This window comes from Rhinolophus sinicus, linkage group LG13 (genome assembly GCF_036562045.2).
Source record: "Rhinolophus sinicus isolate RSC01 linkage group LG13, ASM3656204v1, whole genome shotgun sequence".
NCBI lineage: Eukaryota > Metazoa > Chordata > Mammalia > Chiroptera > Rhinolophidae > Rhinolophus > Rhinolophus sinicus.
Window position 1 is genome coordinate 38,868,026 of NC_133762.1, and position 25,490 is coordinate 38,893,515.

General features: G+C 53.2%; 2 protein-coding genes across 6 annotated transcripts; both read left to right on the forward strand.

The window, feature by feature from the left end:
- The first annotated feature begins 23 nt into the window (after positions 1 to 23).
- LOC109456283 (interferon regulatory factor 4) lies at positions 24 to 13,614 on the forward strand. Of its 5 annotated transcripts, none has more exons than XM_019748508.2 (8): positions 24 to 3,093; positions 8,868 to 9,057; positions 9,361 to 9,458; positions 10,290 to 10,401; positions 10,519 to 10,584; positions 11,265 to 11,639; positions 12,199 to 12,332; positions 12,565 to 13,614. In XM_019748508.2, exons 1-8 carry the CDS (start codon positions 2,863 to 2,865, stop codon positions 12,673 to 12,675), a joined length of 1,317 nt encoding a protein of 438 aa, XP_019604067.2. In that variant the 5' UTR covers positions 24 to 2,862; the 3' UTR covers positions 12,676 to 13,614. The 5 variants fall into 5 exon arrangements, with proteins under 5 accessions (XP_019604067.2, XP_019604068.2, XP_019604069.2 ...); XM_019748509.2 differs by having other exon boundaries at positions 12,214 to 12,332; XM_019748510.2 differs by lacking the exon at positions 12,565 to 13,614 and adding an exon at positions 11,949 to 11,990 and having other exon boundaries at positions 12,214 to 12,345.
- Positions 13,615 to 13,765: 151 nt separating this feature from the next.
- Positions 13,766 to 16,594, forward strand: FOXS1 (forkhead box S1). The gene has a single exon (XM_019748512.2). The coding sequence runs from the start codon at positions 15,348 to 15,350 to the stop codon at positions 16,338 to 16,340; it is 993 nt and encodes a 330-aa protein (XP_019604071.2). The 5' UTR covers positions 13,766 to 15,347; the 3' UTR covers positions 16,341 to 16,594.
- Positions 16,595 to 25,490: the final 8,896 nt, after the last annotated feature.

Genomic DNA, 25,490 nt, shown 5'->3' on the forward strand with positions numbered 1-25,490 from the left:
TGGGTGGGTAGGTAGGTGGGAGGTTGGATGGGCCTGGAGGATATTAAAGAGACACAGAAGCTGCTGGTCTGACTGTCTCCCAGTCATTGAGAAAAGGTGGGGCAATGGACCCTTCCAGGGGCCAGGAGCCTGCAAGAAACAGGGATGGAAAGGGATCTGCATCCCCTGGGGCCTCAGGAGCCTGCCACCCTCATAAACTGCCATCTTCAGGGCTGAATTTTGAGACTACTTCTCTGACAGTTTCCCCCAACCCCATCTCTGCCCTGGTCTTCAGACAAGGCCCTGAGTCCCTCCCTCTCTCTGAACCCCCTTCCCCTCTCTGAGCCCCTTTCTTCCCTGAGCCACCTCCGCCTCCCCTTCCATATTCACAAATACTAACTAGTAAGTGCCTCTTTCATGCCTGACCTTTTACAAACAGGAGTTCACTTAATCCCAGAACCAAAACTGAGGCTCAGAGAGGTTGGGCAGCTTGCCTAAGGACACACAGCTAGAGAAGGGGAGGCCGGATTTGAACCAAGGCAATTTGCATCCCCAGACAGTTGTTAAGAAGCAGCTCCTTCTGGTCTTGGAGGTTACTGGAGAGTAAGATCCACCCCCAGCTACTGGGAATGACCCTTCCCATGTGGAGTTTATAGGCCAGGCAGTCCAATAAAGTAGCAAACTGATTTCCAGGATGATTTTTCCTAAAGTAAAATTAACCTGGAGTTGAGAGAGTTCTGAAATAGCTATAATCTATAGCCACCTGTATGGGGCTCTTACTATGCGCCAAGCACTGTGTTCAGGGCTGTGGGGGAGGCTCAGATTCCAGCCCTGGGGGTGGAGGGATGGATGGAATAACCACCTGCTGCCCAACTTTCTGCTCCACATTCATTTGGCAAATGTCCATTGAGTATCTACTATGTGCCAGGCATTGTGCTGGCCACTGGGGATACAACGGTAAGCAAAACCTCTGCCTTCACGTTGCTGACATTCTGGTGGGAAAGACACCAGATAGACAGATAAACAAAAGAAGAAAAAATAAGTCAGGGAGTGAACTGTTCTGCTCTCTGGGAAGAAGTATTCCAGCCAGAGGGGAACACTAATTGAAAAGGCCCTGAGGCGGAAGCCTGTGTGAAGAGCAAGATGGCTGCACTCATCAGAGTGCAGGGAGCCTGAGGGGGTCCTGGCTAGTTCGCGGTGTCACCATCCACTGGGTTTTAAACACCATTCTATTTCTACTGGTGTCTTCCCCTATAAAAAAACCTTCCTGGTCCCCATCATCCATAGGATGAAACAAAGCACCTTGATCTGATGTCCAGGTCCTTCCTGATGCTCCCTCTGCTTCCATCATTACCTTCACCACACTCTGACTCAACAACAACAACAATACCACTCACCTATTGAGCACTCACTATGGGCCAAGCAATGTGCAAAACACTTTACTTGCATCTCATTTACTCCTCAAGCAACCCTATGACGTAGGCGTTGCTAGTTAACAGACGAGGAAACAGGTTGGTGCCAAGATCACCAGCTAGCAAGTGGTGGAGTTGGGATTTGAACCCAGGCAATCCGGCTATGGACACCACCCTCCTAATTACTACAACTCTGTCACCTAGAAAAATAGAGAGATTCTCTGACACACTCAAGACTTCTGCCTTGATGCAATTATTTTGTATTATTTAACTATTTTTGTATTTAATCATATGAAATGCTTTGTGCCCCTTTGGAGCCCTACAGGCCTGAGTTTGAATCCTGGCTGTGACTAGAAGTGTGAAAACTGGGTGGCTGCTGGACTATGGGGACAGACTACAGGGAGCAGGAAAGCCACTGTGACAGATACAGATAAGATACAGCCTCATGTCAACGCTGCCTGGGTGCCCAGTTTGGTGCCCACTGCAGACAGGGGTAGTTTCTCTCTTGGACCCTCATTTTCCCCATTGTACACAGCAAAGTGTGGAGCAGTCTGAGCTACGTGACTTCTTTCATATCACAAATCCCATTTGGCAATTTAATAAAAAATTCAAACCTTAGAAAAATGCATAGATATGAAAAAAATTGCATACATTTTCAAGGGGGTCACAGACCCCACCAGGAATCTGCAAACTTTAGGCATAGCTGTTGGGAGACACCGTGAGGCACTGTTTAAGCTCCTGAGCTCTGGGGACAGAGACACAGTTTGGGATCCTAGCTCCCCCACCCACTAGCTCTGTTACCTTATAGGATTTTAACCTCTTTGAGCCTCAGTCTTCTTAACAATAAAATAGGTAATTATCCTCATTCACATGCTGTTTTGAGAACCAATCAAGACGTTGCAGGCAAGGCTGTAACTGGTGAGCATCTGTAAATGGGGACTCCCAAGATTTAAGGTAATACATCTCCAAGTGTGGTCCATGGAACAGAATCGCCCAGGGAACTTGTTAAAACCTGCTTCCGCAGGTCTGGCTGGAATGGAGGCTTCCCAGTTCTGGTGGGACTTAGTTTGAGAAGCACTACACGGTTCCAACCTCTACCGTCCAGGTTCTGAAAAGGGACTGACAAGTTTTTGGTAGGCTGGGAAGAGCAGAAAACAGGTGCAGCGGTGGGGCAAGCAGCAGGCAGAGCCGGGGCGACCCCACGCCACACCCTCCCATGAGTCTTGGCGCCCCACAGCACCTCTAGCTGCTCGGGGCAAGAAGCCTGACACCTTCGGGGCCCGACTACACGGGGAGGGGCGAAATGAAAGGGCCTCCTGGGACAGGGGGCAGAACAGAAAGCGAAACCTGCCCCGCCAGACTTTCGCTTTCACCGCCTCCGCGCGCCACCCAGGTGACTCCGTGATTCTCCACTGCGCTGGGTACAATCACCGCACACCGCGGACGAGGCTTCGGAAGCACTGCATCCCCGATGGCCCGCGACCCCTGGCGGAGGGAGGAAGGGAAGGTCCCCGACGGCAGGCGACCCTCGGAGGGAACCGTGGGTCCCCTGCGTCTCCGCGACTGGCTCGTGGCGCAGATCGAAAGCGGGCGCTACACGGGGTTGCGCTGGGAGGACGCGGGCAAGACCCTCTTCCGCATCCCCTGGAAGCACGCAGCCAAGCAGGGTTACCAGGCGCAGCAGGACGCGGCGCTCTTTAGGGTAAGGGGTTGGGGGTCGGGGGATGCCAGTCCGGCCCGGCCCGGGAGGGCTCTGGATGCGCACGGCCCTTAGCCACAGTCGTCTCTGAGTTGAGGGTAGTGTTCTTCATGTTTGGGAGACCCTCAGACATCCTTTTAAAACAGAATCACCGCGGTTGTTTGACCTGCACCGTCTCCACCTCTCAGGGGGCCTCTCCTCCCTCTCCAGGGAGCTATTAGATGTCCCCAATGGGAACTCCCTCAACTTCCCATCCCCAAATCGCCGACCCAGAAGATTGGGGGCATTTTCTGTGCTTCCAAACACCAGCCCCTTCTCACAGACCCCTCCAGGGATGCCCTCCCTTTCCTCAATAATCATTAATTTCCTCCTCACTGGCTCCTTTCCATAACATTTAAACTCGAGAATCTCTCTGGTGAGCAATAAGGAACCAACCAACCAACCACATCTCGGGTTTCCACCACCACCCCAAACAGCAGTGCCTCCAGCGCCCCATCCTTTGGCCTCCCCTCTCGTTTCACAGCTTGAAGCACCTGGAAAGAGTCTCCTGGTCATCAATTCTCCTCACTTAGTGCCCCCTACCATTCCTTCTTCCCCTCCCCACCCCCATCTGTCCTAGGTGCCAAATCCAAGGATGCCATCACTGTCATCTTTTTTGACCCCTGGTGGGAGGAGGACCCTCCCTCCTCCTTGAAACACTCTCACTTGGTTTCCAGAATCTTTGCCTCCCACCCCACCCTCACCCTGCCGGTTTCCTCCTACCTTCCTGGCCCCTGCTTCTCAGTCTCCATCCTCTCTCCTTCTGTCCTGGGGCTCTCTTAGACCTCCCTCTTTTTTTTTTAATTGGGGAATATTGGGAAACAGTGTGTTTTTATCAGCTGTAGGTCGTTGTCCTTCAGGCTAGTTGTGGAGGGCGCAGCTCAGCTCCAAGTCCAGTCGCTGTTTTCAATCTTTAGTTGCAGGGGGCGCAGCCCACCATCCCATGCGGGAATTGAACCAGCAACCTTATTGTTGAGAGCTTGTGCTCTAACCAACTGAACCATCAGGCTGCCCCTGGACTCCCTCTTCATGTCCCACTCTCCCCTTCCACAGCCTCGGTTGGCATGGAGTCCCAAGCCTGCTGGTCTAGCGTCCTGCAGATCTCTCAGATTCAGCAGATTCTCAACACCGTGCTCATCAGCTTGCCCCTACAAATGTCTGTGTTTTCCAAAATGGAAGATGGTACCCATTGCCACCCAGACCCCAGAGCCAGGCATCTCAACCCTAGCTGCTCCCCTCTCTTCCAGTCTCATTCTACTCCGGTACCAACGCCTGCTAGCCTTTCCCATCTTCAGCCCGTCTACTGGGACCCATTTCTACAATCTTTCAACAGGACAAGCTCAGTGACCTCACTGAGCCCCCTGCTTCCCTTGTCCCTCAGCTCTCCCCTCAGTCCTCCAGAGGGATCTTCCTAAATGTACATCTTGCCTTGACACTCCCGTACTCAGAGTCCTCCCACTGTCCTTGTGACTAAGTCCCCACTCTTTACCATGGCCTCAAAGTCAGGACAGGAACTGCCCCTCCCCCTGCCACGTCTCTTTCCACTCCCTCCCCTACCCAACATTAGACCCGCCCTGACAGTTCTTTCAGTTTCTAAATGCTTCATGTTTCGCTCACCATTAGACCGGTGCACATGCTGTTCCCTCTTCCTGGAACACCCTCTCCTCTTCACAGTCACCTACCCAACTGCCATCGTGCTCAGCTTAAACATCTGTTCCTCAAGAGTCTTCCCCGATGCATTCCTTTACTTAATGCATTTATTAAGCTCCAGCTCGGTGCTTCTCCCAAGCCATCCCGGATTCCTTCTGTTTCCTCCGCTGGAACAACTTTCCCTATGAATGATAAGTGCCTTGTATGAATCTGTCTCCTCCAGCTGCTTAACAATGGAGCACAGTGCCTGGCACAAAATAGGTGCTCAGTAAGTGTTCAATAGGTGGTCACATGACCTGTTCCTAAAGACTTATGCGCTGTTGTTCAGAGGAAACAGATTCTAGGGCCTGGCCTTCCCCCTTCTGGCTGCTTTGACCCCTCCCTCAACTCACCACTGACACACACGTGTGATTCCCTGGCTTCACACCTTCCCAGTCCCCAAAGCCCATGGTATAAAGTTTCCTTTGAGAACATTCGTGTTCCAGCTTCAACCTGTCTATTCTTAATTCCTCTTCTCTTTCCCCCCACCACATACAGTTGATTCTCATTATTTGTGGATTGCATATTTGCAAATTCACTTACTGAAATCTGTAATCCCAAAATCCATACTCAGGGCACTTTTGTGGCCTGTCACAAACATGTGCAGAGCAGTGAAAAATCTGATTCACCAACATACACATTCCCAGTTGAGGGTGAACAGGGAACGCTCTGCTTCTTGTTTCAGCTCTTCTGCTGTAAACAAATGTCCTTTCCACAGTCTATTTAGTGCCACATTTTTAATATTTCTCTGCTTTTTGTTGGTGATTTTACAATTTAAAATGGTCCCCAAGGCTACGTAGTGCTGAAGTGCTTTCTGGTGTTTCTAAGCACAAGAAGGCTGTGTGGGGCCTTATGGAGAAAATACGAGACAGATAAGCGTCGTTCGAGCATGAATGAGTTACAGTGCTGTTGGCCAGGAGCTCGGTGGTAATGAATCAACAGTTTATATCAATTAAGGTGTCCTGTAGAAACACACATAAAACAAAGTTATGTATTGATCAGCTGATGAAAATGGTGTGACCCAGGGGCTCAGACACCTAGCCCTGTATTTTCCCTAGGAACAGTGGTTCAGTAGTCACTGTTCAGTGTTTGTGTAGATTTTCCAGAACATAACTACCATGAATAATGAGAATTGACTGTACAAATACCCTCAGACACACATACCAACCATGCTGCTTACTGTTCCCTGAAGGCACCATGCCCATCCACTCCTCCAGGCCTTTGCTCAAGGTGTTCCCTCTTCCAGGGATGTCACTCCACCTGGCACCTTCCTACTCACCCTTCAAGGCCCAGTTCAATTTATTTCACAGATATTTATTGCACTCCTGTGTGCCAGGCATCACTCTAAATGCTTAAGGACATATAATACCATGTTTCCCTGAAAATAAGACCTGGCTGGACAATCAGCTCTAATGCATCTTTTGGAGCAAAAATTAATATAAAACCCAGTATTATTTTACTATAATATAAGACCGGGTCTTTATAATATTATAATATAATATAACATAATAATATAATATAATATAATATAATATAATATAATATAATATAATATAATATAATATAATATAATATAATATAATATAATACCAGGTCTTACTGTATATTAATTTTTGCTCCAGACTGGTCTGGTGGCTCAGGTGGTTGGAGCGCTGTGCTCCTAACACCGAGGTCAGTTCCATTCCCACATGGGCCAGTGAGCTGCGCCCTCTACAGCTAAGATTGTGAACAACAGCTCTCCCTGGAGCTGGGCTGCCGGGAGGGGCTGAGTGCTGCCCCGCGGCTGGCATGTGCTGCCATGAGCGGCCAGTAGCCAGCGTGAGTGGCCGGCAGCGATCGTGAGTGGTGGGCAGCTGGCAAGAGCTGCCGTGAGCTGCTGTGAGCTGATGACCAGCAACCAACTGCCTCAGCCGGGGGAAGCGCAAGGCTCAGAATACCAGCTTGGGCCAGGAAGCTGTGTCCTACACAACTAGACTGAGAAACAACGGCTTGCACAGGAGTGGAGGTGGGAAGGAGGAGGAAGAAGGGGGAAAAAGTTTTGCTCCAAAAGACGCATTAGAGCTGATTGTCCGGCTAGGTCTTATTTCCGGGAAACACGGTAGCAGTGGACAAAACAAAGATCCTTCTCTCATCATGGTGATAGCACCCTGTGCCCTGTGCCCAGGGTACCTTTGAATCAGAGTAGCCTTAACATCATGAATAAGTACTATAATAAGTAAGCACTGACTGTGTGCCAGGCACCGTGCTCAGCACTTTACATAGACCGCTCATCTTACACCCACCAGAACAGCGTGAGGGCGTGAGGTTAGGTATCATTGGCACAGTTTATAGACAACAAAATCAAGCCTTAAAGGTCTTGTCACAGGCAAGTGGCACCAACATAGGAATGTGGATCTTCTGTTTGGTGTCCACGTTTTCCATAGCCTGGGATATCTGAGGGCAACGACTAAGTGTGACTCATCAGTTAAATACCCCCAAGCTCTGAATGTGATTAATGCAAACAACACATCTACTGCCCCTCACCTTTGACTGCTCTGCCCCCAGCTACACTGGCCTTCCTTGAGGTTATCAATCTCCTCCCACCTCAGGACCTTTGTACTTGCTGTTCTTTCTACCTAGAACACCCTTCCCTCAGTTCTTTGTCAGATTCCATCCTTCTTTTTATTCAGGCTTCAGCTCAAAGGCCACTTCCTCCAAGTGGCCGTTTCTGGTCACCCTCTCTCAAGTAGCCACTCATATTTCTTATTCATTTATTTCATCCCTCTACTACAACAAACAGTCATTCTAATGTGTTTAATGACTATCTTGGGTGTGTATGTTTTTTTTTCAAAGTGGGCATTGCTGTTTTGTGTGTATTCTTACCTTCTACACATCATGTTGTGTTATAGATCTCACTCTGTCTTACCTTGCACTCAGGATCATGCTCTGAATATCTATTCTTGTTCTCTGTACATTTAATTTGTTACTCCTAGGTGCTTCTAGATGCTTTATAGACTATAATGGACATCCATTACACCAATACCCCTATCCACTTTCCCAGGGAGGGACACAAGTTTGCTTTCCAGCACCACAAGTCATGCTGCAGTGGATATCCGTGCCCTGGTCCCATCATAAGCCTGTGTGAGAATTCCCTTGGAATTAGAATTTCTGCTCACAGGGTATGCCAGTTGTCCATCCAGAAGCTCTGCACCAATTCCACACTCACCAACAGTGCCCACGTCCCAACCAACTCCTGGCATTATGCAACTGGCTAGATCTTGTCAGCTTATAAGTGATATCTCATATGTTTATTTGCATTTCTCTGACACTAATGAGTCTAAGTACTCATATGCTTATGGGTTTCTGGTTTCCTCTTCTGTAAACTACTCATTCTTGCCCTTTGATAAGAATGTTTTCTTTGGGGGATGCTGTCTGTTTCTTGTTGATTTGTAGACGTTTTTTGTGTGTTCCAGATTTTAGCCTCTTGCTGATTTCAGACGTTGTAATTTTTTTGCCTTATAGTTCATGACTTTGAGTTTTGTTTAAGAAGCATTCTCTGCCCCTAGACGATTTTCTCCTATGTTAGCTTCTATTAATTTCACAGTTTTACTTCTTTTGTTTTTTCAATCATTTGGAATCTACTTTGTATGTAGCAATAGGTAGGGATTTTGTTTTATGGTTCTCCAGATAGCAAACCACGGCCATTATTTTATGTCCCATTATCCTATTTATATTTAATTTTTCACAATCCATAATTTGGATATAGCTATTTCCATTGAGCTGTTGGCAGCTGTCTTCTCCCATTAGACTTGAGTTCCTTGAGAACAGAGACCATGTCTGTCTTGTTCCCATTCAGTCCCTAATTTGGGCCTGGCACATAGTAGGAGCTCAAGGAGTATGTGTTGGCTGGAGAGAGGGAGGGAGAAAGAGAGGGAAGAATGGAGGGGTGGAGAGACAGAGGGTAAGAGAGAGAGAGAAGGGTGGGAGGCAAAGCAGGCCCTCATCCCTCTGCATAACACCAGCCCCCTTCCCCAGGCTATTCCTCCCCAAGTACTCCTGCTCCTCTCCAGGCTTGGGCTATATACAAGGGCAAGCACCTAGAGGGCACTGACAAGGAGGACCCCTCCACCTGGAAGACGAGGCTCCGCTGTGCCCTCAACAAGAGTGCTGACTTCTGTGAGGTGCGTGAACGCAGCCAGCTGGATATCTCCAACCCCTACAAGGTCTACCGGATTGTGTCGAACAGTGCCCTTGGCCCAGGTACTGTCCTGCTCCTGGAGGTCGTGGCCAAGGATGGCTCTCTGGGCAATAAAGACCTCCCTTTGCACATCTGTAAAATGGGACATGGTGGACTTACTGAGTTTAAACTCATGGGCAGATAAACACAAAAGGACCCTTAGACCACCCAATTTATCTCCCCATTTGAAAAGGAGGAAACCCAGAGAGAGGTGGGTTTTGCCTGAGATCTGCAGTGAGCTGGGGTACTCTTGTCTGAGATCATCTCAGTTGAGGGGATTCCCCCTGGGAACCAGGAACCAACAGGCTCTCTCTTCCTCCATCCAGTTACCAGGGCTTGTGCTCTCCCTAAAAAAGAAGACATTCTCCAGAGCCAGCAGGAACCCCCTGGAGAAGTGATGGAGCCAGCCTGCAGGACAGACCAGGTCAGTGTCCCTCTCAGCCCCTGCAGCCTTGTCAGCTCACTTATCTCTCACCCAAACCACCCTCTCTATAGTCTCCAGCACATTGATCTCATCCCCACCCCTCCTATCAGCTCTACTTCTTCTTGTCTCGACTCCACCTCTGCCATCATTTTCAGCTTCATCGTTCTATTTGCTTCAGCTCCATCATCTCTGGCTCTGTCACTGTTCCCATCACCTCCATCATCTTCAGCTCCATCACTCTGTCTGCATCAACCCTATTTTCTCCAAATTCACCCCTTGTCCGCTGTCTTCATTGGCTCCATCGCTCTGCCCCCACTCACCCCATCAGATCCTGTTATACCACTGTATTCCCTTCCCCTTCATCACCTCTAGCTCTCTCACTGTTGCCATTACCCCCCATCATCTCCAGCTCCATCACTGTCTGCATCACTGCTATTATCTAGACCTCATCACCTCTCCTCCATCATTGGTGGTTCATTGCTCTGTCCCCATCCCCCCATCAGCCTGGTCCATTCCACTCTCCCTAGTGCCCCTATCAGCATTCATTCCATTACTCTGCCCCTCTATCTCTATCACTTCTGTTCCCCATCTTCCCATTCACTCCTAGCACTTTCCCCCCATGACAGTGAGCTTCATCTCCAACCCCATCACCTCCAACAGCCCCATCAACTCTCTCTTTACCTCTCTAAGGGGAAGGGTCTTGAGCGCTGAAACCTCAAAGTCCCTGTCAACCCCAGCTGAGTTTCAGTGTGCCCAGATCTCTCTCTGCTCCAGGGCGGACGGTTTGGGAGCTCCTCTCCCACCCTCATGGCCCTCTCTCCTCATGCTCAGGCTGGCTCTGGATTAGCCACAGAAGATAAGGACAAGGAGCAGTCCCTCAGGCTGGCCCAGCAGGGCTCATGGCCTCCAGGTGCCCTGCTCCAAGGCCCTTTGGCTGACCACAGTAAGACTGGCTCTCCTCACCCACCCCTGTCTCCTCCCATCCTCCTCCAAGACCTTGATCTAGGGGTCAAGGGGCCCAGGGTGAGGTGGCACCTGACTACTACCCCGCCTTCCCCAGGGTACCTGGCTCAAGACCCTACACACCCCTGGAGCCCCTTGCCTTCTGAGAACTTCAGCAACCCTGGTAAGAAATCTGAAGGCCATCCCCTCTGACTGCTGTGCTGTATGGGGAGGGCCGCGGTTGGGCCAGCTAGCCTCTGTCTCCCACCCAAAGCACCCGGTCCAGACTCCCAATAACAATGACAGCCAACGTTTGTTGAGGGCTTAGTTTATGCCAGACCTGAGAGATACCCTATTTGACCCGTATTTTAGAGATGCACAAGCCAGACACAGAAGTTAAGAACCTTGCCCAAGATCACACCGTTAGTAACCTGAGAGTTACTAACAGGTCACAGCTCCTAAGTAGCAGTGAGAGATTAGAATCCAAGGGCCTGACCACTGAGCATAGTGCTGGTTTCTCACGTGGGAGGCTGCTGTGTTGTTGTTGTTGTTAAGATATTTGCTGGGAAGCAGCTCCGAAAATCTCAGAAGTTAGGGCTGGGAGGGCCTCCGTGTCATCATGCCCCATTGTACAGCGGGCCCTGGACCCTATGCTTCTGAAGCTCAACTACCAGTTTGTTTTTAGTGGAAGCGGCAATTATTACGGCCGCCACCACCACCCCTAGAATTATTATCACTTATTGGGAGGAAATGTCAAAAATTCCCGAGGTGGGAGCTAGGGGAACCTCGGGGTCCCTTGCCCTGTTGTGTGTGTAGCAGGGAAAGGAGGCAGCCTTGTGAGCTCCCCTTTTCCCCTTTCCGCAGATTGCTGGCTGCACGTGCGGCTGTTCTACGGCGCGGAGCTGGTGCGTGAAGCCATCGCGCGGACGGCTGAGGGCTGCCGGCTGAGCGCGCGGGCAGCCGCCGCCGCCACCTCCGAGTGCCTGCTGGGACCGCCACCGCGAGTCGCGCACGTCCGTTTCCCCGAGCCGCCGCCGGAAGCCCTCGTGCTGCAGCGTCTGCTCCCTCACCTGGAGCGCGGCGTGCTGCTGTGGGTGGCGCCCGAGGGCGTATTCGCCAAGCGCCTCTGCCAGGGCCGCGTTTACTGGCGCGGCCCGCTGGCCCCGCACCGGACACAGCCCAACAAACTGGAGCGCGAGCGCACCTGCCAGCTGCTGGATACGCGCCGCTTCCTTGCGGGTAAGAGCGCGACAGGGGGGCCGCTGGTAGTGCAGGGCAGAGTGGCTAGGCACAGGGTGGGCAGAAGGACGTGATCGGAGGGGAGTGGGCACACAAGATGTCGGCACAGGGGAATGGGCTTAAGGATTCTGGGCATGGGTGGACATCAAAACAAAGGACATGAAACAGACTGGGAGTGGAAACAAATACCGGCCTAAGGATGGCTGGGCACAGATATGGACATAAGTGTATGGGAGGTGCAGTCACAGGGCAGGCTTGGGGCATTGGGTGTGGGGCATATGCATAGGACCTGGGCACGTGTTTCCATAGGATAAGGTGGGCACCAAGGCACTGAGCACAAGATAGGCACTGGTGAGTGGTCATGGGCATGGTGTGGGCAGTGAGCATGGGGCACAAGGCATGGGGCATGAGCACTGGAAGTGGGCACAGACGTGGGACATAAGAGGCATAGAGATGGGGAAGTGTGCTTAGGGAACGGGTGCACGATGGGATGTGGGCATGGGAAAGGAGCACAGGTGGGCACGAGGTGGGAGGCTTCATCTTGGCTCAGCCCCTACAGTCTCTGTGCCCGTAGAGCTGCGGGCCCACTTGCAGGATGGGTGCCCGGAACCTGAGTACCAGATCCGCCTGTGCTTTGGCGAGGAGTACCCGGGGCCCCCGGACCAGCCTGAGGAGCGGCTCATCATGGCCCACGTGAGTCATCTACCCCGGAGAACCACACCCTCTGGGCCCCGACAGCCGCTCACGGCTCCCTCTAGTCCCAGCTCTGCCCCTGACCTGCTGTATGACTCTCTGGTCTGTGTAACCCTACGTGGAAAATGCGTGTGAGAAGGCGGCTGTCACCAGGGCTGTGACTTCCCACAGGAGCACAGGGGGCCGGTAAGAGAGAAAGTTGGCTCATTGCCCCCCACCCCACCCCCTGCAGGTGGAGCCAGTCTTCGCCCGAGAGCTCCTCCTGCACTCAAAGCGCCACAGCCACAGCGCCTCTGCAGCAGCAGGTTCCCAGCCCCTCAGCTCAAACGTGTCACTCACCTGATGGTACAGCTGGGTCAGCCCTAAGCAACCACTTCCTCCTCTCCTACCCTCTAAAGTCAGCACCCCATAGGGTGCGGACCTCACCCCAACCCTGCCCAAACTGAGCCAGTGAACTTGGGGCCTCCCCCCACCCACTGCCCAGGTGTGTTGGGAGAGCAGAAACCCACTGTGACCTTCAACCTGTCAGTCAAGATGGAGCCCTGGAATGCAGCGCCTAGGCAGCTGGCCTGGCAATTGGGCCTGGTGCAGAAGGTGAAAACCGAACTTGATCTTGAGGTTCTGAAAACAGCAATTAGGGCAGAAGAAGCAAGACTTCATCTTTTTGTTGAGAGCCCAACATGCCTATAACAGTTTGCCTAAAGCAGACCTTACGAGTGATTGATTCATTATAAGCATTGCTGAAAGCTGAGTTTACTGATAATTAGATCCTCAGGGTTGTTTAGAGTGGGGCCATCTAGTAACAGAATTGCTGGGCCTCTGAGGGGCTGAGTTTCCAGATCCTTCCTCCCACCTACCATTAGAGTCATCTAGTGCCCCATCTCTTTTGGGGGGGTATGTGTGGAGAGGAGGCAACCTAAAACAGAGGATTTGGCCTGAACCCAGGACATTGGGTGCTAACCACTGAACTACCAGCACCAGTACATACTGTCTTTGGAGAAACTGAGGCAGGCCCCCAAACAGAGCACTAAGGCAGAAGCCAAAGTGGGATCCAGGAGTCCACCACCTCCCCAAGCCCTGCCAATATTTGCAAACTATAAGTTGTAGGGAGTCCTTGAGAATTGGGTGGAAGCACCTCAGGCAGGAAGGCAATTGACCCTGCCTTGTCAGTAAGTCACGGTTTTCTGCCCCAGATAGCAGACCTTCTTTCCATTTCTGATTTCTGACTTTATAGGACTCCTCCTACAAATGGCAATATAATAAATCTCTCTCAGTGATAACATTAATAAGCTTCTTTTATGGGGTGAAATTGCATGATTCAACAAAGGACAGAAGTCAATCGGATCTGTACTTTTTTTTACTTCATTTAATACATGTTGATTGAGCACCACCTCTGGTCCAGGCCAATGCTGGACACTGGGGATAGAGCAAAACAGCATGGTCCCTACAGTGGGAGCCCAGTGACTGTCCTCTACCCCTGCCCCTCACAGGAAGAGTAATGTTAAGGAGTTACAGAATCCTCATTGAAATCCCAGCTCTATCACTCACTAGCTGTGTGACCTTAGGCAAGTCACTTAACTTCTCTGAGCCTCAGATTCCTCATCTATCCAAAAGAAGCTATGAAGGCCTCTGGAGCAGCACTGGTCTGAGAAGGAAATGTGGAGAGGGGAGGTGAGCGGGCCTAGCATGCAGAATGGCACATAGTAGGTGCCCTCTGACTTGGTTACTTGTAGGTGAGAAAGCATGGAGGAGGCTGCCCCATCCTTCAGAAGGCCTGAATGTCTGTCCTGGGCTTTGCTGTACTCCTGGCCCAAGGCTGCAGCTGGCAGGGAGCCTCAGTTCAGAGTCCTCAGCAATGTCCTACTCTATTCTAGGCTCTTGAAGGGTGCTGGAGTCCATATAAGGGAGCTTGTTGCCTCTTCACCATAACCCGGACAGCTGAAGAGTCACCAATGCCACTTTAAAGATGGGAAACTAAAGCTCAGCCTGGATCAGGGACTTGCTCCAGGCACTTCTTGGGAGTGGGGGATGTCTGTCAGGATGGCTGTCCTCCCCACACTAGTCGCTAGAGGGCGCAAGGGCTCAGCAGACTGAGTTTGGCGAGCTCTCATCACCATCCTAGGCGCCCAGCCCTGCATACACCCTGGTGCCAGGAGGGCTGGGAATAGTGTGACCTCAAAGGCTCTGCACTGCGGGGAAGAGAAGTAGGCCACAGACTTGGGAGGAGGAGAGGAGAAAAGGGGAACTGGAGGTGAGGACTTGAGAGGTCCTTGTGGCTTTTCTCACGGAGACTCCCAGGTGTCTAGCTCAGCACTTAGATTCTACCTCTCTAGGTTCTCATCAGAGATGAGGGTCTCGCTGTCTCTCTGCCCCTCCCTCTCTTGTGTCTGTACTTATGTCTCTCTCTGTATCTCCCTTTTCCTCTCTATCTCTGTAGATTTCTTTATTTCTCTCTCAGTGATTCTTTTTCTGTACACTATGTGCATGCATGTGTGCGTGTCTGTTTTCTGTCTTATCTTTGTGTCTCTATATCTCTGCCTCTACCTCTCGTTGCGTGTTTCTGTGTCTTGTTGTCTCTACCTCTCTTTGTCTGTCTGTCTTTTATTCAGTATCTCTCTCTTTTTACATCCCTGCCTCTATCTCTTTTTGTTTCTATCTCTGTCTTCCTCAATTTCACATCCTGTCCCTCCCCCAGCCAACACCACCCAGCACATGTGGGCTGAGGGTCTCAGTCCCTTCCCTCCCAATTCCTCACCCCTGGCAGCTGCTTACAGCTTCCCAATCCTGGCCTCTCCTGCCCGCCCCTCTTGGGCCTTGAAGGAGGGGGGCCAGAGAGGAAGGGAGGGCAGCTTGGTGGGCCCACCCCTTTTTGCCTTTCTAGGCTGGGAGGCTGGGCCAGTGTGGGCCTTTTAACCAGCCCAGGCAGGCTGTGCCGGACACCAGCCCTGGACGCCGTGCCTGGCCCCTGTGGTCCCAGCAGCCGCCAGCCTGGCCAGCACGGCCAGCCCAGCCAGCATGCAGCAGCAGCCCCCACCGGGACCCCTGGCCCCTGCGGCAGAGCCAACCAAGCCTCCCTACAGCTACATAGCCCTGATCGCCATGGCTATCCAGAGCTCCCCAGGGCAGCGAGCCACACTCAGCGGCATCTACCGCTACATCATGGGCCGCTTCGCCTTCTATCGCCACAACCGGCCTGGCTGGCAGAACAGCATTCGCCACAACCTGTCACTCAATGAGTGCTTTGTCAAGGTGCCCCGCGATGACCGCAAGCCAGGGAAGGGCAGCTACTGGACACTGGACCCCGACTGCCACGACATGTTTGAGCACGGCAGCTTCCTGCGCCGACGCCGACGCTTCACCAGGAGGGCAGGTGCTGGGGGCTCCAAGGGCCCTGCCAAAGCACGCCGTGGACCCCTCAGAGTGACCAGCCAGGAACCAGGAGGCTCTGACACCACGACTGGCAGGCAGTGCCCATTCCCAGTGGAGCTGCCAGAGGCCAAGGGCCTAAGCTTTGGGAGCCTGGTGGGGGCTTTGCCAACCAGCATGTGCCCAGCAACCACTGAAGTCAGGCCCCGGCCGTCCATGGAGCACAAAGAGATGCCCACACCCAAGCCTGCAGGCCCAGGGGAGTTCCCTGCCGCTACCTCATCTTCCCCATGCCCAGCATTTGGCTTTTCTGCTGGTTTCTCTGAGGCTGAGGGTTTTAGCAAGGCCCCTACACCCATCTTGACCCCCGAGGCGAGCATTGGGAGCAGTTACCAGTGCCGGCTGCAGGCCCTGAATTTCTGCATGGGGACTGACCCAGGCCTTGAGCACCTCTTGGCATCAGCAGCCCCCTCCCCTGCACCTCCCACCCCTCCAGCCTCACTGCGGGCCCCGCTGCCCCTGCCAGCTGATCCCAAGGAACCCTGGGTTACAGGCAGCTTCCCGGTCCAGGGAGGCTCTGGTTACCCATTGGGGCTGACCCCCTGCCTATACCGGACGCCAGGAATGTTCTTCTTTGAGTGAAGCCAGCCTGGCCTTGGGCAGTCCCTGCAGGACCCCTGCCAACAAGGCTGAGCCTGACTCTAGGATCTGGGAGCTCTCAAAGGACCCAGGCCTGGCAAGCCAATGACAACTAGGACAAGAAGCCAAGAGTGGAGTGGTGAACACTCAGCCAGCCCTCAGGACCTCCGGACAGACTTGGGGGTGAGGGGAAGCGGGGCCCCCTTGGGATTTACTCTGTGGCTCTCGGCGCCAATAAAGCAGTGTGGTGATGAGGATCTGCTTGCTGGATGGTTGGGGGCTGAGGGCCGGGGCACCTGGTTCTGTATGGGGTGGCTCTGGTGCGGGGTTATGTGGCAGCGGTGGGGGGTCCCGAAGGGTAATATCCCACAAGAGGCCTTCTCCTGCTGGGGACTTTCTCAGGGAGTTTCCCAGGAAGGCAGAGGGAGCAGAGAATGGGAGAGAGAGAGGAAGGATGCAACCAAGAGAGACACCAGGCAGGGGGTGAGGCTGGCCTGGCCTAAGGGGCTGGTTCTCCAGCCCCAAACTCTGTGACTCAGCTGCCCCCATCATGAGCGGTCAGAATAACCATGAACATCAGTGGCATTTATTCTGTCCCAGGCATGCATATATATATATATATCCCCTTTCACCGAATCTTGTGTGATATGGAAATGTATCCCCATTTTAAAGTGGTAGAAATAGGCTCAGAGTTTGAGGCCCACTAGTTTTGACTCCAGATGGCACATGAGTGGCAGAGAGGAAATCTGGTCTGCGTGCTCTTCCCTCAGCCCCTGACCTGCAGTTTGAGAGAGGATACAGGGGTGCCACACAGGGAGGAGCAGAGCTGGTGGTGACAGGGAAGGGTGAGTGTTGGAATGCCAGTGCTAAAAAGGCACCCCTTACGCCTTGCAAGCCTCAAAAGGCGGCACAAATCCTCTTGTCTGGATCTCCCACAGGATTGGGGATCTCCCTGCGCCCCCAGCTCTCTGAGCACTCCTGGTAACTCTTTAAGAAAGCATTCATTTCTCTCGTGGAGGGAGGGGGGTGGTGTCCTGGGTATCGATCAGAAGTGACAGAGCCCTGACGTTTGGCCTTCTTTAGCTGACCCCTTGGGAAAGCAGTAGAAATGCCTGTATGTGTGGCCCCCATCAAAGGAACGGACTTAGGGACCTGAAACCTCACTGTCCCCACACCCCCTCATACCAGAGTTCTGAAGCAAATGGCTTCCTTCTGGAGCCTCAGTCCCCAGCCCCCATCTGGATCATGTGTATAGGGAGAGAAGGTCCAGGGATACTGGGGAAACCCTTTCTGGCCTTGGTGTAGGGGCCTCGAGGGTCTTATGTCCCACGAAGTGACACCCAGGGGCTGGAGACCCCTTCATCGTAGGCAACCCCATCCCCTCCAGAGGCCCTTCCTGGGCAGGCAGCCATCCTGACTTCAGTCTCTGCTGCTCCCTCCTCCCTCAGCAGGTCCCCTGGGGCCTGGGAGGAAGCAAGCCTGGCTGGACAGCCCCAACTGTCTGGTTCCCACAGACTCCAGAGCCAGGGTGGAAGGGGGACCTGCAGGGTGGGGGCTCACTGAAGCCGGAGGGGTTGGGAAAATGCCTGGCCAGCTGTGGGGACCCTCCCCACCGTGCCTGCCGGACCCCAGCCTGGAACCCATCTAGCGATGGGGAGGAGAGAAGGTCTGTCCTGTTGCATTCAGGCAGCCGCATAAGTGACAGGGGAGGAGAGAAAGGTTCTATGTGTGAGGACACGGGTGAGGAGGGGGGAAGGAGGCGTGTGTGTGGGTTTGTATGACGGTGTGTGCTTGTGCGGGTCAGTATGTCTCAGAGAGTGTGTGTGTGATGCACGGAGACAGACAGACAGTTATAGAGACAAGGAGAAGCAGTTTCAGGGGGGTGGGGGTTCTTTCTCAGTTGGGTCAGGGAAAGAGGCCTCTGCCGGGCACTGTTCCCTGTGGTGCATTCCTGTGGAGACCTGGTGACCCCAATCCCTTCCCAGCCTGTGTCCTGAGCTAGTAGGAGGATGGGGAGGCTGGCCTGTCTGGGGGAGCCCAGGCCTCTGCATCCTGCCCAGCCCTCCCCTGGGGTCGGGGCTTGGGGAGAAGAAAGCTGTGTCCCCTGCCCACCCTTTGCCCTGAGGAACAGAGTCATCCCCACCCAGGAGCACAGACTCCGCTCTGGGCGTGAGCCCCCTCTCCACATCCTTCCCTGGCCGCCAACATAGTCAAGAAGTGAAAACAGGCCCCCTCAGCCCCAATCCCCAAGCAGGATCCTGGGCTTAGTGCCTGTCTTGGACTCACTGCATGAGACTGGATCAGTGCCCACCTCTTTGGCCCTGATTTCACTCCCTTTGCCCAAGGGAGTGGAGGTGGGGCAGCCTGACTTTTTGAGACTGGGTCCCAGGGGAGGGTCTAACCTGGGGCATGGCCTGGAGAGGATCCCGTCCCCAGAGGTGCTGACCAGGAGGACCGGACACCATGATCTCACGTTGCCCTCTGCTCGCTGCCCAGTCCGGGGACCCCACCCACTGGGCCTCCTGCCCTCACATTCTTTCCATGACCAACAGACACCCTCTGGCTCCTGCCTGGCCACCCCCACCTGGAGGGAGTGTACAGTGCTTAGCAGAGATTCAGAATGCCCAAGCTGGGCCAACCTAGAGAGAGCACCTAGGCACAGACGGCGAGACCAAAGCCAGAGATGGTAAGTGATGAGTCCAAGGCCACACAGCAGGAGCAGAACTGTCTTCTGTACCTGTCCATGGTCCCCTCTCTGCTGCCTTATAGTTTTAAGGGACAAGGGCCATCCCATCTGACTCTGCCTCAAGGACTCTCCTCACTGGAGGCTTGTCTGAAACCAGGAGCGGAGCCCAGCTCTCACTCCTTCTTCCCAGCAGGTTGGAACAAAAAAGGGTACTGAGTCACCTTGTTAGATCAAAATTGAAAACGGTAGGATCAGTGGTATTTCTGAATATTCCAGCTCAGATTCTTGGAATATTAGAGTTGAAAGAACATCTCCTGCTCGATTTCTGAATCCCCTCTACACCAAGTCCAGCCTATCATGTGGGGTTCCAGGAAAGGGGAGTCCCCTGCCTTCACAGGCAGCCCCTTCCCCCCCAGGTTGGAAGCTCTGAAGGACCGTCATCGAGTTCTTCACCTGCTGATCCTTTGGTCTCTGCTCTCCCTGCCCCCAAGGAGGCCACCCCCACCCACAGGGCTGGGTCTTCCTCAGCAGGCTCCCCCACCCTCCACATCTTATCTCCCCTCCCGCTCTGCTCTCCGCCCACCCGCTTCCTTCCCTGCTTTCTGGCATTCCACTGCCCAGAGTTCAATACTCCTTCCCACACCCCAGGCAGCGCCTGGGCCAGGGGTGTGGAGACCCTCTCCCGCAGAAGGCGGGGCTCTTAGAGGCCACCATGGTGATGAGGAAGAAGGAAGGGGAGGCTGTGTCCGCCAGCCTGGCATGTCTGACTACTGGGAGTGCACAGAACCCAGGAATCCAGGCCCCAGCCAAACCTCTCCTCCCCACACAGGCTTCCATCTCCCTGAAGGCCAGGCTGTCAGAGGCAGGGGGTGCAGCGGCTAAAAGCGGGAGCTCAGGAGCCCAACTGCCTGGGTTCAGAGTCCAGCTCCATCAATTCCTAGCTGTGTGACCTTGGGCAAGTTGCTTCCCTTCTCTGTGTTTCCCTTATCTATAAAATATGGACACGAACAGTACCTATATCCATGGGGTTGTGAGGATTACATGAGTTAAGCAAAGTGCTTAGAACAGAGTCTGTCACATGGAAAGTGCAATAGAAGTGTTTATTAAGTACAATAGATAAATATTTGGGCTGGGGGTGGGGGGTGCATTTCCCCTTTACCTGATTTATCCCCAGGGGAAGGTCCAGCTGCTATGGAGGTGGGGGGTGGTCTGCAGAAGGAGGGAAGACTTATATAGACAAGGCTTTGGATTTAATTCCTGGCATTTCCACTTCCTTGCTGTGTGACCTTGAGCAAGTGGATTCACCTCCTAGTTTCAGTTTCTTCATCTGTAAAATGGGGGCAATGATTCCAACCCTCTCGACTGATAGCTGGGAAACCTGGTCCTGCACACTATGTGTACAATTTAGTCAACAAGAATGAAATTGGAACATCAAACATCCCAAGGGGAGGGCCTCATCCCCTCAGCCCAGTCCTCTGCCCTTTTCTTTGCATGTGGCAAAACCTCCATCCTCCGCAGGTCCAGGTCAGGAATACCTAATCCCTTATTCCTGCTCTGCTGGTAACGGGGAGGGAGCTGGTGGGGCTGAAGGAAACAGTTCCAGGCTAAAAGCAGGCCAGAGTCAGCCAGAACCCTGCCTGGTAGCCCCTGGAAAGGCCAGGGCTGCCTCTTCCTGACCACAGTATCACGGCACCCTGATCTCTCTTGGATAAAAATGAGAGGCTGATCCGCCTGCTCCAAGTTCAAGAGTTACGACAGCTGACTCCCTGGTGAGTGCCTTTCCCACCTCTAAACCTTTGCTTCTGCTGTTCCCTCCACCTGGAATGCTCACTCCCCACTGGCTGACTTCTCCACATCTGGAGCCCAAGTTAAATATCACCTCCTCAAGGAAGCCTCCCCTCCTGATCTGATTACAGGCCCCTAGATTATTCTCCTTCTCTGCACCCTATTTGTTTCCTCCACATGGCGCTTGCTGCAAAGTGGTATTATGCATTTCTGTGTGTATTCACTTTTTATCGTGTCTCTGCCTTAGAATGTAAGCTTCACGGGGCAGGGGTTGGGTCTGCCTTACTCACCGTATCCACTTCCCTAACCTGATGACCAACACAAAGCAAGACCTCAATAAAGGTTTGTTGAGCAGACAAGTGGAATCATGGTCAGCCATTCAACCATTCACCATGGATCAAATCTCCGAGAAGCCCCTAGGGCTCCCTACCCACTCAGAGCAAAAGCCCAAGTCCTGAGGGGCCTGTGTGACCTGGCTTCATCTTGGCCTCTTGCCCTCCCCTCACTCCCAATAGCCTTCACACTTGCCCTTCCTCCTGCCTGGAACAGACTTCCACTAATCCCCACAGGGCTCACTCCTTCACGCCCTTCACGTCCTCAGAGAAACCCTCCCGAACCACCACATCCACACACTAACCCATTCTAAATTCATTATTGCCCTTCAGATTTCTCCCCTGCCAGAATGAAGCTTCATAAGGCCAGAGATTTTTGTCAACTGGCTTGTCCCCAGAACCTAGAACAGTGTCTAGAACATAGTAGGGGCTAGAGAAATAGTTGTGGGACGAACATAAGGTCAGCAGCATGTGCCAGCTGCTCAACGTGTATCTACACGTCTCAAGTAACTTTTGCAACTGGCTCTGGGAGGCAGGTACTATTATTACGTCATTTCACACACAGACCTCTGAGGCTCAGAGAGGAAAACAAGTAGAATGGAACCCCATTCTGTCTGACCTGCACCCAATCTGTCACCAGCCTGTCTCCCAAGAAGTGTATGAGATCTGTCTTCCTCCTCCTATCCCCACAGTTCTCAAAACCTCTCAAGCAGACACGGCCCAGCCTGCCTCGGGGTCTCCCTGCCTCCAGTCTCTCTCTCCCACTCGCTGAGCTCCCTGGCTGCAGGGAGCCTTCTGAACCACAGATCTAACCATGCCCCTCCTTTGTTCAAAACCTTCCATGGCTCCCTATTGCCCCGATCCAGCCTGGCATTTGAGGCCCGGCCAACTTCTCCAGACTTAGTCCCTATTTCATCGTATGCAAAAGCCCTACTGAAATGCTCCAAGACAAGCTTGCTCACATCTCCAAGTCCTTGGACACGCGACCCCGCTCCCTGAAACACCTTCCTCACTTGATCTGGAAAGACCCTGCTCCTATTTGCTCTCATTGGCTGTCACTCCCATTGGAGGAAAGAGAGTAGCAGTGTCTTCTTCCGTGTCCTTCCAGCTTCACTGTCATCCCCAACGTCTTACCGGCTGGCATTCCGGAGGCTGTGAACTCCCTGAGGGTGGGACCGTGACTAATTCATCTTCAGGCTCTAATGTGGGGCCAGGCCCAGAGCAAGGGCTCAACAAATAGCTGTGAAATGACTGGATGTGGCACTGTCAGCTTTGCATCCTGACCCCACTCTTTGCTGGCTGGAAACCATGGACTCGTCCATAAACTCTCTGAGCCTCAATTTCCTCATCTGTGCGATGCTGGTAATGAAAATACTCACTCCTAGGATGGGGATGAAATGAATTCATTCATGGAATCACACGGTACAGTGTGTGGTGCTCAATAAACAACATCCATTAGAGTGGAGGAAAGAAAAGCTGGTGGGAGGCTGTATGCATGGGAGCTTGGTCCAGGTGGGCACACCCTTCAGGACAGCCCGGGCGGCTTCACACCTTCACGGCAGCCCTATCACTGGCTGGGTCTTTTCCCACGGCTGCCCTGTTGGGTCTGAGGTGGCTGGTGGAATTCGAGGCCATTGGACACAGACAGGAAGAGGCAGCGTCACCAGCCCTGGTGTAATCCAAACCAGATGCAGCCTCAGACCCATGGGGTGGTCACTGTGGGCTTGGCCAAGGCCCAGAGGCAGGAAATAGTCTTGGAGGAACGCTCTCTGGGCTGGAGCCAGCCAGGAGGAGCTGTCCCATGGAGGCTGTTAACCCTTCTTAGCCCAAAAGGGAGGCCGAGGACCTGGGCAGGGGAAACTCAGGAGGCACAGAGCACCTTGCCGGGAAGTTCACTTCCAGCACTGGCATTATGATGGGCACCACAGAGGGCAGAGCACACCAAGCAAGGTGCAGGGGACCTTCACAGCTTGGCACCTGGGACTTGCAGAAACCCAGACCTAGAGCCTTGGCCCTGGCCTTGGCGCCAGCTGGCAGGCCCAAACCAGCTGAGGGTTCACTCCCTCCATCAGGGTGGTTCCTGGGGTGAAGAAGCTTCCCCCCCACCCCCCGGCCTTCCTCCCTGAGGCTGCTCTGCGGATGTGAGCTCTAGTGAAAGTGAGGAGGCTGGGACCCAGGTCTGCAGAGGCACAGACTCAGTCCCGTGTCAGGACTGCAATCCCAGCTTTTTCCTACATGTGCTCTGTGGCCCTTAGAAGGAGCAAAATCTCTCTGAATCCCGATTTCCCCATCTGTATTGTTAACCCTAGGGGCCAGGAGAGGCCCAAAGGAGGCACTTAATGAATCAAAAAAGGGCTTTTTAAGGTACTCCTGGGAGGGCATAGGGGTAAAGGCAGTGATCAGCCCTGTTCCTTGGTTTTGGGTGGAATTCCTGCCCAGGACATGTCCATTTGCTGTGTGGCCTTGGGCACATCACTTTCCCTCTCTGAAGCTATTTCCTCACCTGTGAAATATGGTGAATGAATACCAAATCCCATATCTTGATTGTCACAATGGCCCTAGGAGTGGCAGAGGAGAGCAAAGCTGAGGTTGTCATTTTCATATTAGAGAGGAGGAAACTGAGGCTTGTGTGAGAGTCGGCAGTCCTGGGTTCTAGTCCCAGCGGTTGCTGTCTCTGTTGAGGGGCTTTCCTCCTTTTGACCTCAGTTTCCCCAGCTGGACCCAGGCCCTGAATCTCTGCTCTCGCTGGATCTCATTTCCTCCCCCCACCCACCCCACAGCGGTGACTCATCTCTCATTATCACGCTGTGTGGCCGAGGCTCAGCCTGGGTGGGGGCCAGCGAGGCCGAGAAAACTCAGAGGAAACCACAGGCCTGGCCCAGCTGGCAGGTGGCAGGTGGGTGGGCAGTCAAGCAGGGATCCACGGCCATGCGGGCCTTGCCCATAAGCACTAAGAGCCCAAGTCAGGTTCCCCAGACCCCCCAAGCCCTGACTACAAACCCCACCGGCTCAGAGCCCAGAGTCACCCGCTCCGTGTGGCACCTGCCGCAGCAGGGACTCTTTACCCACCTGCTGGAAGAGGGAAGGGGTGGTGGCAGGGACCCTGGTCTCACCCTCCAGGCCAATGTTCATGGAGGCAGGGGACGGAGGGGATGAACTGTCATGGTCTCACAATGTGGGCAAGTCCAAGATTCTCGGGAGGCAAGCAGTGTAGCAATTAAGAGCAGGGGCTCTGCACACACAATGTGATATATAGATGATGTAGTACAGAATTATACACTTGAAACCTGTGTACCTTTACTATGTAACCATTGTCATCCCAATAAACTTTAATTAAAAAAAAAAAAAAAGAGCAGGGGCTCTGGGCCTAGATCGGGTACCAATCCTTGCTCTGCCCCTGACTAGCTATATGACCCTGAGCAACTGGCTTACCCTCCCTGAGCCTTGGCTTCCCCACCTGAGAAATGGACACAGCACAATGCCCACTAAGCAGGGTCACCGTGAGCAGTTGACGTGTTCATGAACACACGGAGTGGGGCCAGGACCGGCACCAAGCAGATGCTCAATGCGTGTCAACCGCTGTCACTGCCATTCCTGCTGGAACCAATAGATAGCTATGCCCCCAGCCAGCAGACCAGCTGTCCCACTTAGGTCAGTCCCACTTCTGACTCAGTTGTCCTCACAGCCAGAAAGGCTGCACCCCATTAGGGTTAAGCTCTCTTGCCCTGCCCCTCCAGCAGATGGAGCCCTCTCCTCGGCACTGCAGGCCTGGGGTGAGGTGAGTTGTGGCCCAGCAGAGAACAGCTCTCTCCCCAGGCCTCCTGGGAGACTCCCCATCACTGCGGGCCCAGCAAAGACTGCTCTCTGCTTACACCTTGTTCCCGTGAGAAGCAGGGTGGGCTCATGAGCAGGGCCCTGTCTGGGAAACAGAAGAGTTCATTTCAAGCCCCAGATTCCGACTGGTTAAGTAGCCTTCAAGTTCCTTTCCCTCTATGATCCTCAGTTTCCCCTTCTGTAATAAGAATAACATCTACCACATAACCTTTCTCTGAAGAGTAAATGAGTTAATATACATACAAATGCTTAAGTAGAGCCTAACACACAGTAATCACCCAATAAATGTTAGCTGGTGCTGTGACCTCCCTCTCACAGATGAAGAAACTGAGGCACCAAGTGGGGAAGCCACTTGCCCAGATCATGTACTGGGCAGTCTGGCTCCTGCGGCTGCACTGGTAACGACCACCCTGTGAACTGACTGACGTCACTAAAGCTCTTGGCACACAGTACTTCTCAGTGAACAGTGGTCACCTGTGACTTCACCCAAGTGAGTACAGAGGGAAGGAGGCCACA

What these genes read in the sequence shown, in the direction of transcription:
- LOC109456283 (XM_019748506.2), top strand. Translation starts at nt 2,863, where the DNA reads ATGGCCCGCGACCCCTGGCGGAGGGAGGAAGGGAAGGTCCCCGACGGC. An exon ending in GAACAGTGCCCTTGGCCCAG is followed by an intron (nt 9,058 to 9,360) that starts GTACTGTCCTGC and finishes TCCTCCATCCAG; the next exon opens with TTACCAGGGCTTGTGCTCTC. An exon ending in TGAGAACTTCAGCAACCCTG is followed by an intron (nt 10,585 to 11,264) that starts GTAAGAAATCTG and finishes CCCTTTCCGCAG; the next exon opens with ATTGCTGGCTGCACGTGCGG.
- FOXS1 (XM_019748512.2), top strand. Translation starts at nt 15,348, where the DNA reads ATGCAGCAGCAGCCCCCACCGGGACCCCTGGCCCCTGCGGCAGAGCCA.